The sequence below is a fragment of the Pseudophryne corroboree genome, chromosome 4, assembly GCF_028390025.1.
Source record: "Pseudophryne corroboree isolate aPseCor3 chromosome 4, aPseCor3.hap2, whole genome shotgun sequence".
NCBI classification, from domain to species: Eukaryota; Metazoa; Chordata; class Amphibia; order Anura; family Myobatrachidae; genus Pseudophryne; species Pseudophryne corroboree.
The window spans coordinates 413,761,075-413,780,273 of NC_086447.1; the positions used below are offsets into that span (position 1 = coordinate 413,761,075).

Consider the following 19,199-nt stretch of genomic DNA (forward strand, 5'->3'; position numbering starts at 1 on the left):
AAGTGTCTAACGTGCTCTGCCTGGCGCAAAGTGTCTAACGTGCTCTGCCTGGCGTAAAGTGTCTAGGAGGTTCTACCTGGTGCAGTGTGTATTAACTGCACTACTGTGTGGTGTAATGCGAATTGCCACTATTATGTGGCCACGCACCTTCCCCACGAAGCAACGCCCCTAAATGTTTGCTGCGCGCCTTCGGCGCGCACTGTCCATGCTTTGCCATGTAGGTAGATGAGCAACAAGCATTACAGTATGTACATCATTTTGCCCTCCTAACTTAAAAATGTGCCCTCCCTGCCCTAAAAAGTGAACACTATCGTGTAGCTGGCACTGCTGGGGGGCATATTGTGTGTAGCTGGCACTGCTGGGGGGCTTATCATGTCTATCTGGCACTGCACATTGTGTATCTGGCACTATACTGGAGACATTATGTGTATCTGACACTATACTGGAGACATTGTGTGTAAGGAACACTACTGTGGCTGTTATGTGTAAGGCTGCTAATGTGTGCGTAGAGGGGGTGTGAAAACATATTTATTTATAGTCTAATAATATGAAGTTATGAGGCCACGCCCACTTTCCAAGAGGCCACGCCCACTTTTCCTGGAGAGAGAGAGCGCGCATAATGGTGGGGGGGGGGGGGGGGGGCTTTTACATGTTTTCGCTCAGGGTGCTAGTAGGCCTGGAGCCGGCCCTGCTGAACAGTCCAACAATCCATCAACTATATGTAGGGTGGTGTAGCTAATACAGTGAACTCATTTGCTTAATGCCAGGGGATTCCAGGCTGCAGTTGCAGTGCTCCATCTCTATCTTTACTACTGTTCTGTTCTTCAGATTTGCTATAATATCATTTAAATAAGAGACCAACAATTCGAGTACCCTTGCTTTGTTCAATCATTTTAATATATACTATATGTACAGTCATACTGTTCCTTTTTTTTAAATTGCACATTTTGTCCGTTTATTGTACCTTTTTCAGTACTACTGTATGTACAACTGTGCCTTTTGTTTTAACAATATATTGGTTGTCCTTTTTTTATAATAATTTGCCATATTATAGAAGCCTTTAATAAGTTGGACACGTACATTGTTAGTCTATGCTTTTAATGTTCATTTTTCAAAATGCTTTACATGTATGTAATCCCATCCTTCATTGATGTGTTTCTTTTTTATTATTATTTTCTGCTTTGCTTTTTTTCCCCTTTGTTTATCATTTCATCTCAGGCAGCCCAGAAAATTGGAAAGATGTAGCAACCAGAAACAGAACAGGAAATGCACTGTTTCTGAAGTAGAAAGGTAGGAGAGTTTCCAATGCATATATGACAAATTTAAAAGAGAAATGACAAGAATGCAACGATTAGTCAGGTAAATTGTCTGTTGTATGTTTCAAAGAGAGAGAGGAGAGGCTGGAAGCCAGGATGCAGCCCCCTGGCCATCAAATCACTGTACAGTTTATATACTTGTTCCCCAGCACCAAACCTATGTTTTCCACCAAAATACAACTATTCAATTGCTACTACCCACCAATAAACTCATTAAATTTTAATCAAAGGAGTACAGGACTTTGACATACACATTTTTTGGAAGGAAACATTTAAATATTAAATTAAATTGATCTTAAGCAATTTTATAATGACCGATGAGTCATTATTATTCTGAAATGCACACATCTTATTATTTTAAAAGTATCTAAATAACTGAATAGCTGGAATTATGCAGGTGAATTCTCTAACAGCAATAGATGGGCGTATAGATTGTATTAACTACTAAGCTTACTGAACTCTGTTGTGGCCAGAAATCACCAAAATGTCACATAATAATGTTTAACCTTATAGTTGCTCTTTCGTCACAGAATGGGCATTCAGTAGTCATGTTTCTACATTTTGCCAAATTTTAGACATTTAGGGGTATATGCAATTCCGGGCGAATTGCGGCAATTTTTCGCCCGTTTTTAAATTTGACACAATTTGACCCTTGAATTCCGGCCGGCGGGTGCCGGAATTCGACATATTCAATAAAAAACGGATTCGACAGTCCCGCTGTCGAAAAACGGACCACTTGACGGATTTTGAATCGACTTTTCAGATGGTACAAAAAACGGTAAAAAACCTGAAAAAAAATTGCATGGGGTACCCCCTCCTAAGCATAACCAGCCTCGGGCTCTTTGAGCCGGTCCTGGTTGCCAAAATACGGGGGGGGGGGAATGACAGTGGATCCCCCGTATTTTAACAACCAGCACCGGGCTCTGCGCCTGGTCCTGGTGCAAAAAATACGGGCGACAAAAAGAGTAGGGGTCCCCCGTATTTTTTGTACCAGCACCGGTCTCCACTAGCTGGACAGATAATGCCACAGCCGGGGGACACTTTTATACCGCTCCCTGCGGCCGTGGCATTAATTACCCAACTAGTCACCCCTGGCCGGGGTACCCTGGAGGAGTGGGGACCCCTTCAATCAAGGGGTCCCCCCCCAGCCACCCAAGGGCCAGGGGTGAAGCCCGAGGCTGTCCCCCCCCCTCCAAGGGCTGCTGATGGGGGGCTGATAGCCATGTGTAAAAATGAAAGAATATGTTTTTTTGCAGAAGAACTACAAGTCCCAGCAAGCCTCCCCCGCAAGCTGGTACTTGGAGAACCACAAGTACCAGCATGCGGGGGGAAACGGGCCCGCTGGTACCTGTAGTTCTTCTGCAAAAAAAATACCCAAATAAAAACAGGACACGCACACCGTGAAAATACAACTTTATTTCACACATGCCGACACATACATACTTACCTATGTTGACACGCCGTCTGCCACGTCTCCAATGTCGATGAATCCGGGGTACCTGAAAATAAACTTAATACTCACCTAAATCCAGTGTCCTGTGATATTTGTAATCCACGTACTTGGCAAAACAAAAAAACGCATTTACCAGATCCACACGGACTGAAAGGGACCCCTTTTCCCCGAATGCAGAGACCCCCCGTGACTGCTGTCACAGAAGGTCCCTTCAGCCAATCAGGGAGCGCCACGTCGTGGCACTCTCCTGATTGGCTGTATGCGCGTCGGAGCTGTCAGACGCGCATCGCACAGCCCCCTCCATTATCTTCAATGGTGGGAACTTTGCGGTCAGCGGTGAGGTCACCCGCGGTCAGCGGCTGACCGCGGGTAACCCCACCGCTGACCGCAAAGTTCCCACCATTGAAACTAATAGAGGTGCTGTGCGATGCGCTGTCTGCCAGCTCAGACGCGCATAGGGAATCAGGAGAGTGCCAGGACGTGGCGCTCCCTGATTGCCTGAAGGGACCCTCTGTGACAGGAGTCACAGGGGGTCTCAGCATTCGAGGAAAGGGGTCCCAGTCCGTGTGGATCGGGTAAATGCGTTTTTTTATTTTGCCAAGTACGTGGATTACAAATATCACTGGACACTGGATTTAGGTGAGTATCATTTTATTTTCAGGTACACCCCGTGGATTCTACTTGGACAAGTGTTCCGAACGTCGTGTCAACATAGGTAAGTATGTGTGTGTGTCGACATGTATGTAATAAAGTTGTACTTTCAAGGTATGCGTGTCCTGTTTTTATTTGGGTATTTTTTTTGCAGTAGAACTACAGGTACCAGCGGGCCCGTTTCCCCCCCGCATGCTGATACTTGTGGTTCTCCAAGTACCAGCTTGCGGGGAGGCTTGCTGGGACTTGTAGTTCTTCTGCAAAAAAAACAACAATATTCTTTCATTTTACTCAAGGCTATCAGCCCCCCATCCGCAGCCCTTGGATGGGGGGGACAGCCTCGGGCTTCACCCCTGGCCCTTGGGTGGCTGGGGGGGGACCCCTTGATTGAAGGGGTCCCCACTCCTCCAGGGTACCCCGGCCAGGGGTGACTAGTTGGGTATTTAATGCCACGGCCGCAGGGAGCGGTATAAAAGTGTCCCCCGGCTGTGGCATTATCTGTCCAGCTAGTGGAGCCCGGTGCTGGTACAAAAAATACGGGGGACCCCTACTCTTTTTGTCCCCCGTATTTTTTGCACCAGGACCAGGCGCAGAGCCCGGTGCTGGTTGTTAAAATACGGGGGATCCCCTGTCATTTTTCCCCCCGTATTTTGGCAACCAGGACCGGCTCAAAGAGCCCGAGGCTGGTTATGCTTAGGAGGGGGGACCCCACGCAATTTTTTTTCGGGTTTTTAACCCATTCCATTAAAAAAAAAAAATATATATATTTTAAAAAATATATAAAGAATACTTGTGCCTCCAAAATAGACAAACCAAGTACCTAATCCCTTCTAATATAAATAGATATGCTATTAGCAATAAAAAAACACACAAAAAAAACATGTTTTTAAAAAAATTTATTACATTCCGCCAGCAAAGTGAGGCGGATTGAAAATGACGAATTTACTGTCAAAAAGTACTGTTGTCGAATTTACATTCTTCAATTGAATATACTTTTGTCGAAAAGCCGCATTTGTACCATTGCAGAAATGTCGAATTTGTCAAATGTCGAATTTCAAAAAGTCGAATTTGAAAAGTCAGTTTTTTTGACGAAAAGTACTGTATTGCATTGTTGAATATATTTTTTTGGCGAAAAAGTCCAGTTTTTCGACATTTTCGGGAATTTGACCGCAATTGCATATACCCCTTAACCTTCATATAATGTTCTTTTGTGTATGTGTCTTTCATTGTCAGAACCTTGTAAATCATTACCATTCTTGACTACTAAAGTGTTATTTAATTTTTTTTGGGGTGTGTTAATAATGATACTTTATACTTGAATTGTTACATATACATTAAAAAGAAAATATTTCAAATAATATGTACATTTCCACTTTGACTGGTTGTCTAAAATTAGATTACCAGCCCTACATCTATGCTTCTTATGTGCCCTAAGTGCAGCGCCATGTTTAATCACAGCCTATACAATAAGGCTTCCTTTGGTATACTTACTTTAATCAATCAACTTTATTGAAGTCTGTCATATAACTGTTTGTTTGAGTGCCAGTTTATTTCTCTGCCTGGGAAAGTAAGAGGCCAGAGAAACTGTGTTTTGTCAGTGTGATACTTTTTTAGGACATTTATTTGTTTCTCCTACAATCAAAGGAGCTTCAGTCACTTTTAGGGTCAACTTAATTTCAGTATACCACTTTCAGACATACAACCTAGGAAATTCCCTGCTCAGACGCGTTTTTTTTTCCACCTGGTAGCCTACATGAGAGGTACCCCTTCCCCCCCAACCTCAAGACAGCCGTGGCCAGCCAATTGTGAGCTTCTATGGCCCGGAACGGGAGCTAAATCCCGGGACGCACCATTCACCCGACACAATAGCAGGGGCACAGACAATTCAAAGGAATCGTGGCTATGGTGCCTATATTTTTTTTTTAAGGCAGTAGTGCAGGAAAAAATATGAAAGTCATCATTAACATCGAAAAAGTGGTAACTAAAAAATCAGTACATATAGAAGGCTGCTAGTGCAGAGGTTCAGGTGTCAAATGGTTGATTTTTAAAAAACATCAACTTTTTTTATATAAATGATGTAAAAAATTATAGGTAGCATGTGTTGTTCCCATGTAAAACTACTGTACTCTGGACTTGTACACTCCTAGTTATTCCTAGAGTGCCACATGCTATGTACTATCCAGGCACAATATGTTAAGTGGCCGCAAAGCTATAGGCATCCATATACTTATTTACAGTTTAAGTGGCCGCAAAGCTATAGGCAGTCCATGTACTTATTTACACTGTATTCAATATCAATTAAACATATTTTTGGAGCACTATACCCAATGTCAAAACCCCACATTCTTCTGTTTCAGACTTATTTGTTAAAAATAGTCAAGGGTTCCACTTTGTATGGGATGATATTCCAACTATATGCTCCTTCCCAGAGCCATAACCAAACGGAATATGAGAGAGACTAAGGATGCACACCATGTCAGGAGGTCAGGCGAGATAGAAGCGTGGCAGTAGTAACAGGCTCCATCCCAACAAAATAAAGGAAACATCTTAAGTGTGCTGTAGATAATACTACACACTGGAATGATTGAGCAAGACGTTTTTCCCTGCCAATGTACATACTGTATGTACTTTTATGAACACTATTGTGAAAGCCCTAATGTAAAAAATCTATGGATATTTCTTTCATGTTACACACATCAAATTTTCAGTAAGCATTTAAGAAAACTGGTATCTTGTTTTCAGACAGCAGCAAAGTGTCTCCTACTATAGCTTAGAATTGGGGAAATCCACCTATTCTGCTTTACTTGTGCTTACGAATTACATCTGGCATATTGCTGCCATCAGTGTGTGTGTGGGGGTGGGGGAGGGAATTGAACACCACTTTCACAACAGGAACAAATTTAGGGGGAATTCAGTTGTCCGTGAAATCCTATTTTCACAATAAAAACGGTGTGAAAAGCTGCTATTCAATTGTCTGCAAATAATTATCGTTGATAATTCCCCATACTGTAGGTCTAACACAATTTTCTTTTCTCCACCTCCTGAGCAGGTAAAAGTTGTGGAAAATCCCCATTTTAAAGTAAAAATGTTGGGATTTTATCAGAGCCCCTGGGACACCCGCTTAATGACTATTTAGGCACTTAGAAGTTTTTAATTGGCCAATAATGACATGATATTTTTGGAGTGAAAAAGTGCAAAATTATGGAAATTGGGGTACAAGGTATGGGACAGATATACTGAGGTGTGTTATGATTGGGACAAGTGTTTTTAGGCTTGCAAGTGGGAGTAATCTTTTTTTTTTTTACGTTTTTGAAAGTGGTTTAAAATGACCCAAATATATACTTATAATATATACTTATACCTATTTATGTACTCCTAATTTAAGTAAATAATTTATTTTGCACAAAACACTTGCTTTCTATAATTTTTTCACTTTTTAAAAAAAATGTATATAACAGCCATTTGACAATATTTAAGCACCTAAAATAGTTTTATTATGACCACTAATACACTTTTATATTGTTATGCTATATTTGGGGTAAAGATAATTTCACCATTTGCACCTACACTTTTCATTGGTTTTCCCGGCAATAATTATTGCACAAATCCATTTTTTGCACATTTGCAATTGGATAGGTCAAAAAACAGGAGCACACATACTGGCAAAAAGCCACATTTTCTTGCAATATGCATGAAAGTTTACTCGCATTTTCATAGACAATCAAATTCCCTCCTTAGGCCTCAGTTATCGTCACCATAATATACGGTATATAAATTCAGTATACCAATGCACAATCTAGGGGAATTGCCTTTCACACTCCTTTAGTGTATCCGGTACTGCTTTCCCTCAATACATCTACTAACCTGTGTCACTCTTTGCCACAAACACCTTTACAGAAATATTTTCCCCAGCAAAGCTGTTTGTAGCCACTTTTCCTCTCCTTCCACCCCCTTTCCATTGTCAAGATCTGCATACAAATACAAAACAAGTCAAATTCAGGAATGTTTGGTATTAAAAAGTTTTTATTATATCAGATTTACAGCAAATGCTCTGAAATTAATTCTGTAAAACATGGTATATTGTCTTGTCTTCATTTTCTGCATTTGTTGTTGATGATCCATGACCCGACAAAATAAAGAGCACTAGAAGAGAATGTTAGTGGGAATATGGGAAGAAGCTTTAGCCAGTTATTTCTGCATTAAATTGTTTTACTTTTAGTAAACAAAGATCCACAGGGGAACTATTCAGATGAAGTATTATAGTTTGTACTGAAATATTGCAAAATATTTTTAATATATAAATGAAATACACATTGTATGCAAGAATTTGTCACTAGTAATAAGAAAGTGCAGAATTACAGCACAGTATGGAAAAGGGTATCTGGTCTCTAGGTCGACCACACTTAGGTCGACACTGTCTAGGTCGTCCACTATTGGTCGACAGTAAGTAGGTCGACATGGTTTCTAGGTTGACAGGGACTCTAGGTCAACATGTTCTTAGTTGATATGACATAGGGGTATATTCAATTGAAGTCGAAAGCTGCCGTCTGTCGAAAAGACGGCAGTTTTCGACTTTTTTAGGTCGGGAGGGGTTCCGACCTATTCAATCTAACCCCAAATTATTCGACAAATCGCGGAATTCGACTTGTCGATCCACTTGCTTGTTTCGAAAACGGGCCCAAAACCGACAAAAGTCGAAGTGAGATGCGGGAGCAGAGACCGGGAGAGCCGCGGGCAGATGGAGAGCAGTGCCGGAGGATGTCACAGTCGCCGCTCACAGCAGCGTCCACCTGGCTCCAGCAAGCGAGACCTCGCTTGCTGGAGCCGGGTGGACGTTGCCGTGAGCGGCAGCTGTGATGCGGGGACAGGGAGAGTCAGAGAGACGGGGGAGAGCCGCGGGCAGACGGGGAAGAGCAGCGCTACTGCGCTGCTGTAGGGCTGCTCTCCCCCATCTGCCCGCTGCTCTCCCCTGTCTCAGCTCCCGCATCTCAATTCGACTTTTTTAAGAGTCCAATTGAAATGACATTGAATAGCCCAGGTTGGATCCATTCCGACAAATGAATGTCGGAATGGATCTGACTTTAATTGAATATACCCCAAAATGTCGACAATAGTTTTTCACAATTTTTATTTTCATTTTTTATTACTTTTTTAAACTTTACGATCCACGTGGACTACAATTGGGAACGGTAACCTTGCCCGAAGTTCTCTCGCCATGTTAGTGGACACGGTGCACTAACTGAGGATCCCGGTCACTGTACGGAGAAAACGACACCAAAAAAAGTGCAAAAACTCATGTCGACCTTCTATCATGTTGACCTAGTACATGTCGACCTAGAGTCCCTGTCGACCTAGAAACCATGTCGACCTACTTACTGTTGACCAATAGTGGTCGACCTAGACACTGTCGACCTTGCATAATACACACGTGGAAAAGTTATGTTCCAATGATGTGCATTGTGTTTGTGGCACACATACTTATCTCACACATCTTATTTGTGGCAATACCGATTTCTACATTTCACAATCAGCTACTATTATAATATATTGAACATGTGAACATCTGAAATGTGTTTAGTTCAGCCTGTGTCTTCTGTTAAATTGTTACCATTGCAAATTGAGTATGCAGGCGATGCGGTCAAGATGCCGGCTGTATGCAATGCTGTCTTTTTAAAGTCAAATTTGTAAATGTCTGAAGTTTTTACTTTAGCTTATCTGAGTACTGTAGCAGGTATGTTATAAGCCTTTTATCTCGCATTGAGTGTTATTTGCAGAAATAGATTTTTTTTATAGAGGTGAACATGTTCCTTGCAAGCAAATCTTAGAGAGACAGTCATAGTGAACAACAGTAATGTGCCATGCAGGGCTGCCATGATTTGGTGGTCCAGGACCAATTCAAATTATTTATGGTCAATGTAACAGGCAAAACCAGTGCTGGTGGCTGTCAGCCATAAAATTTGTGGGCAAACAGAAGCAAATCTAGTCCCTCAGCACACAAAAGAACCTAAGGATGACATGTAAACACAAATTACTTAAATTAACATTTCTTTCTAAATTTCTCAGTAAAAAACTTTGGCCCAGCAGTGGCGTAAAAAATATTCTGATACTCTAGAGCACCGTTATTCAAAAAAGAACCACTGGCCCACAGCTTAGGGCACTGGGTTTTGGTCCAACAACTTTGCAGTCTGGGGTGTATACTGCCTATGACAAGAGGGTAACTGCACACAGCCATTTACATAGATTGCACTGCTAGGTGTGCGTTTGTGCATCCCAGCTCCTCCTGTCCTTCACTGCCACGCTTCTTCCTACATAGACAGGCAGCACTGTAGCTCAGCCAGCACGATATCTATGAACCAGGAATAAACAGGAATTGCCTGTGGGCGATTGGAATGATTTCTAGCACTTGTGAGCAAATAGCTACAGTAGCTGTACATTGTAGTACTAGTATTGCCAGTGTAGTGAGCATGTGGTACACTACATATAGAAGACGATTCAGGGTTGGGAGCAAATATAAATAGCGACTTTGCACCTGGAAAAAGCATGTGGCGATGAGAGGAGTGCAACTATTATTTTTGTTTCATACATGGTACATACTGTTTACAATTCTTTGCATGTAGCCCACCAACACTGAACAGCTCAGTTGTACACCGCAGTTTATACGTCAGTGAGGCTAAGCCCCTCCCATCTGTAAATCACTCTGCACTTTTTTGAAGAAGACTTTATAATGGTCAGACATGAGGTTCTAACATGAAACATTTTCATACCTACTGTGTTTTCTGTAGGGGGGTATACAGTATATGCTAGACATCATTTTATTTTATCTTTGTGTTCAGACCATGAGCAAACTTAATTTGAGAGTTGTGTCTGTCTTTTCTCTGTCATTCTCTGTCATATACTGTGTGACCTGGCCTCATTCCCACCTGTCGTGCCCCATACCCAATCATGCCATCACACTTTAGTTACATTAATAGAAGGGCTTTGAATGTATAAAGGATGAAACAATGGAACTGTACTTAATGGGTTTTGTATGCAGACTTAAATGTATCAACACCCACATTGTCAATTGGTAAAAATAATATTTAAAAATAATAGGGTAATAATTAACAAGCAGAACAAGAGGATCAAAATCCACACCTGTGTATGTAATTGGTATATAGTACAGGTTGAGTATCCCTTATCCAAAATGCTTGGGACCAGAGGTATTTTGGATATCGGATTTTTCCGTATTTTGGAATAATTGCATACCATAATGAGATATCATGGTGATGGGACCTAAATGTAAGCACAGAATGCATTTATGTTACATATACACCTTATACACACAGCCTGAAGGTCATTTTAGCCAATATTTTTTATAACTTTGTGCATTAAACAAAGTGTGTCTACATTCACACAATTCATTTATGTTTCATATACACCTTATATACACAGTCTGAAGATCATTTAATACAATAGTTTTAATAACTGTGTGTATTAAACAAAGTTTGTGTACATTGAGCCATCAAAAAACAAAGGTTTCACTATCTCACTCTCACTCAAAAAAGTCCGTATTTCGGAATATTCCGTATTTCGGATATTTGGATATGGGATACTCAACCTGTATGTTGAATTTAAGAACCAAGTTTATTAATTAAAGGGAATCAGGGTAAAGGTATCGGGTACAAAAGAGGTACACTCGGGCATATGGTACAGTATACTTGTATCCAAAACAGAAATCTCTGTAATGCCAGTTATTCTGCTTTAATGTATATTTGTTGTAGCACATTTCATATACAGTTTGGTTATGTGATATGGAAAACATCTGGCTTCACCTGAGTACTTCAACCACTATTTGAGTCCATGAAGTTAAATGTATAGAATTTTGTTACCTTTTTCATAAATAACTTGTGTTTTGTGACCTTACAGAAACCATCAACTAGGAGGTCAGTCATCCACGGTGGATTCTTCATTTAGTCGAAGAGGAAGGCAGCTTCCACAGGTTCCTGTAAGAAGCAACAGTGTAGAAAAAGGTAGCCCAAGTGACTAGACACACTTGCAACAGTGTTTTGTGCATTTGTTTGTTTAATGAGTTTTGCAGTGCTGTTGATTGGTGGATTATTAATGTGGTCGCTGTGTTGTTTTTTTTACCATTAAGTGATATTTACTGTACATACCGGGTGTAAAGTCCCATAATACATTTGATGTCAAATAATGCCTGCATCTTTATATTTGAGTAGTGTCTATGTTATAGCTTTTTTGTGATACTGTGTTTTACTCTACTGATCAATATTTTGCATGTTCTATAGCATGACCAATCCATGACTTTAATACAGAAGCAAAATAATTTTAGTTAACTAAATCATAGAATATTTAGGTATCATGTCAATTTTTCGATGAAGGGGCATGTTCGGCAATTTGCAAAGCAAGATACTAAGTGTTACGCAAATGTGTTTTAGGAGATACATTTATTGTGTTAAAAGTGTGGGTGTAATAAATAGAATAACATACAGTACATTTATTGTTAAGAAGTTTGTTAAAGTTTGTGATGTAACTGTTTCATGAATTTCTGCTTATTGCTATACTCCTTAAACATTCCATCAGAGGATGAGCTGTATAATTCCGGCGGTGGCAGCTCTGCAATATGTTGTAGTACACTCAGGGTGTGGCTAGTACGTCTTATGCAAATGAAGCATATTTGTTGGTTATATATTCAGTGAACTATAGGAAAATAAAGCAGTTGTATAGTATCTCGGAAGGGCTAATAATTTGCCAAGTGAGTGTGGAAAAGAAATATTTCATATTACAAACATGTCACAATGGAATGAAAGCTTTTGCATTACGGAGTTGAAACTTGATCAAATAGTAGCAAATGATAAAGCTGATCATTGTTAGTAAATGGTGTGCGTCATGAAGCTCACTTCTAAGAAGTTGCCTTCCTTTTTTGCTGCATGACTGTTTGAACAGAGATGTTAAATTGTAAGCAATTTATTATCCTTGTTTAAAAAATACACCAGAATGTGTAAACGTCTAACAGGAGTCAGTATCATTATATGTCTAAGAGGATCTAGTGTGTTAAAACAATTTTTAAGCAATTCAAAATATTTCCAAGTAAGTCTTTAAACCTAATTTGGCATAGTACAGTAAGTACTTACATAGCAGCCAAGTTACCGAAACTTTGATTTAAGTTCTATGATGTAAGATTACTTCTGCCTTGTTCTGTATGTAATATAAAAAGTACAATATTATGTTAGCATAATAGAACTTGATATAGTTAGTGCTTGTAGAACAACTTGTGTTTATCCGGCTTGTGAGATCAGCAGATTTTGGAACAATATATATATTTATTTTTCGGGATACATAAGGTTATGTCTATGTTTTGTTAGTTAAGTTGGCATCCTTGTTACTTGAGGGACCAAATCATTTTTTCATTCCCATTCAGAAGATAAACTAGGTTTGTTTGCTGGGTGGAACTGCACTGTGAAGGAGACCTTTCTTTTGCTGGTCATAGACTGTGCGGTTAGTGCAGACGACCTGACAGATGAGAGAGGAGCGACTATGTGATGAGTGAGGCACCGCCATACACAGCAAGTGGTATGGAGGCAAGCTCCTTTCCCAGAGTGGAATCAAATGAATGACTGTGGTTGATCGGACTGGTTTGATAATAAAACCAAACTATCCAGGACATTTTATAGGCGTTTTCAGGCTGTGAACTATTAATATTCATGTCCATATATAACTGATCTAAATGATTATCGTTCACTGTATGGGCAGCTTTAGGTCATGTGGGCTTGTACACAGGCAGACTAGATGGGACACTTGGTCTTATCTTCTGTCAAATTCTCTGTTTCTAGGTTTCACTAATTAACTCCAAGGGGGAAATATAATAGGGTCCAAGTTTGCCGAGGTCCTTGATTTCGGCTGCAATTGCCCATACTTTTTAAACAGCAATCATTTAAAAGGCAAAATCACGTTGGTTTTGCCTTGTAAATTATTGCCGCTTTAAAAATACAGTCTTGGCTGAAATCCCGGACCTCTGCAAACTCGGACCCTATTGCATTTCCCTCCAAATGTTCACTATGCAACATATTGAAGTGCTATGAATTTATGGAGATGTAAAAATGGGGTCTGCAGGAATGGGTTACTTTGCCGTACAGTTAAAGCCATTACTGTACAGTTATTATTAGAATTATTAGCATTTATAATTTTTTATGATTCTCATTTTACTTACAAGTTTAGCTTGATCTCTGCTAATTTATGACAAATATACAGTATGCAGTTGTTTATGTAAGACAGTGTTTATTAGGATTCTATAGCAATGCAGTCCTTGTATCTGATACTGGAATTGTTTTCTAGTTCTGAAAAGTTGCATATGGCTCTTACTGTTACTGCAGTTGTCGCCTGGGGAATTATACATGTCTTGCGTTGATCATATTGATTTTAATTTTTTTTATTTGTACTACAGGTATAAAATCTGTTGTTATCAAAAATGTTGCAAAAAAATAATAATAATTATTGCTGCTGGTGAATACAGTTACCAGATTGAGCCCTGCTCAAAAAGATGTCACACAGAGGAGAATGTCTGCGTATAATATATAGGGTTCCTACCTGTGCAGTATATACTGGCAATATTGCATTGAACTAGAATTGAATTGCTTTACAACAGTTTTGTCAATTTAGTGTGCACTTAATAAGCAGTAAATTGGTAATACTGCTTCAGCTAAATTGTAATTTCTTCCTATAACTAGTATAGAATACTAGAACAATACATATTTTACAGTACATAATGTCTGACCCTGTAGCTGCATCAAAGCTTGTATACACTATATATAAGATATTAGATATCTGTAGCAGAAATAGGAGATGTAACAAATTCAAGTTTGGTAGTATATAGTAATGATAATAATAATAATAATAATAATAATAATAATGAATAATGTATTTTATTTATGTAGCACTTTTCTCCAAAGGGACTCAAGGCGCGGATTGCATGAAATTGTCCCTTTGAATGTTTTTGCCCTTTCATCCCAATGTATTGCACTTAAAATAAAATTAAAAAAATTCTTGTATAAAAATATTTTAAAAAGTGCCATTTGTACCTAAATCAAACAAATTAAAAACTATATAATGTATAAAATTCTCTCAGGTAGAGTAAAATATACAATTGTTATTCTCTGTGAACCCAACACGTTGGTAAACTCTATAACTTCCCCCACTAATATCCCTTTCCCATTATCGGGTATATTCAGTTTGTGCCAGTTTTTCTGATAGTTGGAAAAACTGCACTTTTTCGGCCTGCATTAAATAGTGACGTGTCGGAGAGGATCCAACATCAATTGACTGTACCCCTATAAGTACCTCATGAGTGCCTTGAGGGATACAGACATGGATACCTTAGTAATACAGTAGTTAAATCTCCTGCCACCTTAGGGAGTAGGATATGGAGTCCCAGAGCTGAGTATACTAGTGTGTTGATTGCAGCTGACTGTACATTTTGTTTTGGTTGTATGGGCCACAGTGGAAAAAGCACTTTATTTATAAAAGATTTTGGAGCAAAACATTTTGTAAGGCGTCTGGAGAATTGCTGGCACATTTTCATTGTGTGCTCTGCCTGCTTGAGCAGTTTACTTGCAACTAATTAATTAAACTGATAGCTTCTTCCATTCACAGATGTTAATAGTGATGTGCTGCTGATGCTGGAACGTCTTCTTCCTTTGATAATTCTCAGAGAATGATTCATGGTGTAAATAACGTGTGCAATTGTCTATATGTAACCACTGTCAGTTCCTTACCAGTTCTACTATATTGCTCTTCTGTACTGATATTTTGGGGTTGAGTCTTTGGCCATAGTCGCATCTGCTACTATATGTGAACGCTAGTATCAGCCCTTCCTCTAGTGTGTGTCTGCGCAAGGACTGAGATGCCCACTTTGAGCATCTTTAGATGCTGCAATTTTGCTTGGTACACCACTGTCAGTTGCACCATCGAAACTTGCACCCAGCTGTAGTATTGGTGCAGATTTGCTGTCTTCTGTAAGTACGGTCTCTAGTGTGAGCAATTAGTCTTCTGTGTACACAACCACTTCAGTGACACTCCTTAACTGTTCACACTAAAGGATCAATCCTATTACCCGTGAACAGCTTGCAGGATTAGGGTGGAGGCGGGGCTTGATGCGAGTTGCACGCCAGAAACAGCACTCGAACTCACAGCCTCTTCTAGTGCCGGACTTACACATTTTTGTGCACATCTGTTTGGAGCTGCGAAAAAAATATGTGCAAGACTGGCGGTTCCATGAGTGCTTGAGCCTAATTAAATTCCCACCTAGGAGTTACATAATTGAAAACTAATATTTTAGTGGATAGGTATAAACCCAGACTAGTATCTTTTCAAACTCAGATTGGCTAGATTCTCTGACAGACACATAAATGTGGCAAGAAGAATATGTTTAACATATGTTACATTTATTTACACATTGATAATACTTCTAAAATAATCATATTAGCAATTTTAATTTAAAAGTTCTAATGTCCTTCCACTGCCCTACATAGTACCACAGAAAAGCATATAGTAATCAAAAATGTGACATGGCAACATATCACAACATGGCAACATATCACAAAACAGTGCAAACCGCAAACTGTCATTAATAAATATATCCAGTGTTTTGAAACATAGCTACATGTTCCTTAAGTACCTCAAGGATTTATCTTCCCCATAGCAACTGATATTAATATCTCCACCAGTATAAATGTCAGTGGCTGTAGAGGTAATAACGGGATCGGTATATGATCCCCCCGGCCGGGATGCCGAATGTCAGTATACAGACATCGACATCCTGGGTGCTAGAATCCTGGAAGGGGGGCAATGAAGCCTCTTGCAGGCTCCCTGTGCTAGACATGCTGCTGGCTTGGTGGCGAGCTTAGCTCGCCATTGGTTCTATTCTCCCTCTATGGGTGTCGTGGACACCCATAGAGGGGGAATCACCTACATTGCCGGTATTCCGGCAGCAGTATAGTATCCCTGTATTGAGACAGCCGGGATCCAGATGGGCGGTATGTTAACCGCATACCGTAATAACGGCACAGTGAGCCAGTGGTGTTAGAGATGAGAATGATCACAGCACAAACTCAAATTTCCATTAACCCACCCATCAAATGCAGCATTCACTTTACGTTTTCGGTTATCCCGTCTTTAGAGTTACCTTTCATAGAATCCACAATTGTGCTCTATTATCCATAGAATACTTTCACATTAGCATCAAAGTTTAGGGAAAATTAACAGTTTCTTATAAAGCGCAGCAAATTCCGTTGCGCTTTACAATTGGACACAATGATAAAACAAAACTGGGTAATAAACAAACAGTCATAGAGGTAGGAAGGCCCTCCTCGCAAGCTTACAATGTATAAGGAAATAGGCATTGATACACAAGGAACGGCACTATCTATTGCATATTTGTTCACTAGATTGCAAAGGTTCTAGGTGGGTTGCATGATATCACATCACAGCAAAGATGAACCATGGTCAGAAAGAAGGGAAAGTGAAGAAAGTGAAAATATGTGGAGGATATGTGCGGACTGTACAGTGGGGATATAATCGGATAGGAAAGCTTATGAAGGTTGAGTGAGCGGTTCTGGAATGTGATAAGCTAGCCTGAAGAGGTGAGTTTTCAGGGAACGTTTGAAGGTTTGGAGACTAGGGGAGAGTCTTATTGTGCGTGGTTGGGCATTCCACAGAGTGGGTGCAGCCCGAAGAAAGTCCTGCAATCGTGCATGGGAGCAAGTAATGAGTGTGGATGAGAGACGTAGATCTTGTGAAGAGCGGAGAGGTCGGGTTGGAAGATATTTTGAGATAAGCGAAGAGATGTACATTGGTGTAGTATGGATAATGGCCTTATGTGTGAGTAAAAGTATTTTATATTGAATATGGTAGAATACAGGTAACCAATCGAGGGACTGACGGAGTGGATCTGCAGACGATGATAGAAGTACGTTTAAAAAAACTAGTCTCTGAAGACGGAACACTTAACTCAAATGATTTTTTTTTTAAATCACTATATGTAAGTGACAATGGAGACTTACAGTATGTATTTCATTTATGCCAGGATCTTATAATGCACCCTTAAAATCAGTTAGCTGAGTAGGCACAATTCCATCCCTAACTCTTGAACTCCAGAATCACAGAGTACAAATGAGATCTGATTTAGGATAAAAAGTTCACAGGATAAAGAATACATCAGTTTTGTTTCTGGTGACTGTGTGTGTTACTCCACCAGAGAATCTGCAGTTTGTAAAGAGCACGTCTGTTACGTAGACAACTTGCACTGCTGGGTGATGCAAGATAGAGAAGCTCCAGCTCAGAAGTGGGGTTTTACCATCTGCTGTCTTTTTTTAAAGGGTTGAACAAGTAAAGACAGAATTAGTAAAGTATAACACATTAGTTATTTCATGTATAGGATTTAAATCAGTAATATACATGCTTTTAAGTATTCTAATGTGAAAATTTGTATTTGCTTGTTCCTTAACAATTTATCATATCCCTGGACTAATAATGTTTAATATTTAGTTTATTATTTGGTGGTTTATGAGCATTTTGCTATTATTATTTTTTATCATTTAAGCACCTATTAAAAAGCTAGAAATAATTGGGTACAGTTTAAACAGTTATGATAAACTATAATGTTCTTCTATAATGTCCTATTTAAGCTGGTAGAAACATGCTACAATTACCTGGCTGATCCGCCTGATATCTGCCTGATATTGGCAGATCACCCAGATAATCATACAGTGTATACGTGACCAATCCGAAAATATGTATCGGTTGGGAATTCTGGATCATCCAGCTTGTCCATCAGATGCGATATCATCAATATACAAGTCAGCTGCTTTGGGTAGTGTATGCCCTGCTGCAGCTGACCAATGAACATTTCCCCTGTTCCTTCACAGGGAAGGAATGGGCAAATATCTCCTCCCCTGGGGAACAAGACCGATATTGTGGCCAATATACCGTGAGAATTCTCACTGTGTATGGCCATGATATCTTTAGGGTTTTAGGCGGCCAGAAAAATGGCTGTTGGTTTGACAGTCATTTTATCTGTATGTTTAAGCCCAGCATTACTGGTGTGAGGTGTTCTCGTGATCTGGTGGGTACTCTCAAGGCTCCAAGTACCACCTGGAATCTGAGGTACAGTAAGTCGTACAGTACCATTGAAATCATTATGGTAACACACTGGATCAGAGGAAAGCTGATATAAGAATCTTGCTACTAAGCTGGTTGCTATAGCGTGCCATTTGGTACACTACCATTGTTTGTGTTGCTGTACCTTATTCCCCTCTTACAATTTTCCATCACTCTTTATTGTGTGGGTTCCTCCCCACATAATATATATAGTATGCTTATGGGAATATAGCCCATAGTGCCATTTATGACACAATGGAATACATTTGAAGGCCCATGAAACTCATCAAATGGCAAAGTGAGGAGATAGAGGCAATTACATTACACACATTTCCTCATGGTCTGTAAAGAGGGATACGGGGGAATGCAATTGCGGGCGAATTATTCGCCAAGCCAAATCTGTGCAGCACCCTTCGCACTTTACGGGAGCGGGATCTTGCACAATAGTGTTCGCTACCCCATAGTGTAAAACTGTCTAACATTTGCTTTGCTTTTCTGTGTCCAAAAAGTATATGTTTGATACAGTATTAGTGTTTTTAACTGATCAGCAATGCAGAGCGTGAATATCTATACACGTATACTTCTCTCTCCAGTGTTACATGTAATCAAAGGTTTAGTTTTCTCTGATT

General features: G+C 39.8%; 1 protein-coding gene across 15 annotated transcripts in view; it reads left to right on the forward strand.

Moving 5' to 3' along the window:
• Positions 1–19,199, forward strand: part of RIMS1 (regulating synaptic membrane exocytosis 1) — a 581,909-nt gene that overhangs the window by 356,260 nt on the left and 206,450 nt on the right. For 13 of the 15 annotated variants that reach the window (XM_063916803.1, XM_063916807.1, XM_063916791.1 and 10 more), the window contains 2 exons: positions 1,219–1,290; positions 11,326–11,429. In XM_063916803.1, the coding sequence (XP_063772873.1) occupies positions 1,219–1,290; positions 11,326–11,429 (176 nt within the window). The remainder of the gene's footprint in view (positions 1–1,218; positions 1,291–11,325; positions 11,430–19,199) is intronic. The other 2 variants (XM_063916794.1, XM_063916800.1) reach the window with 1 other exon arrangement.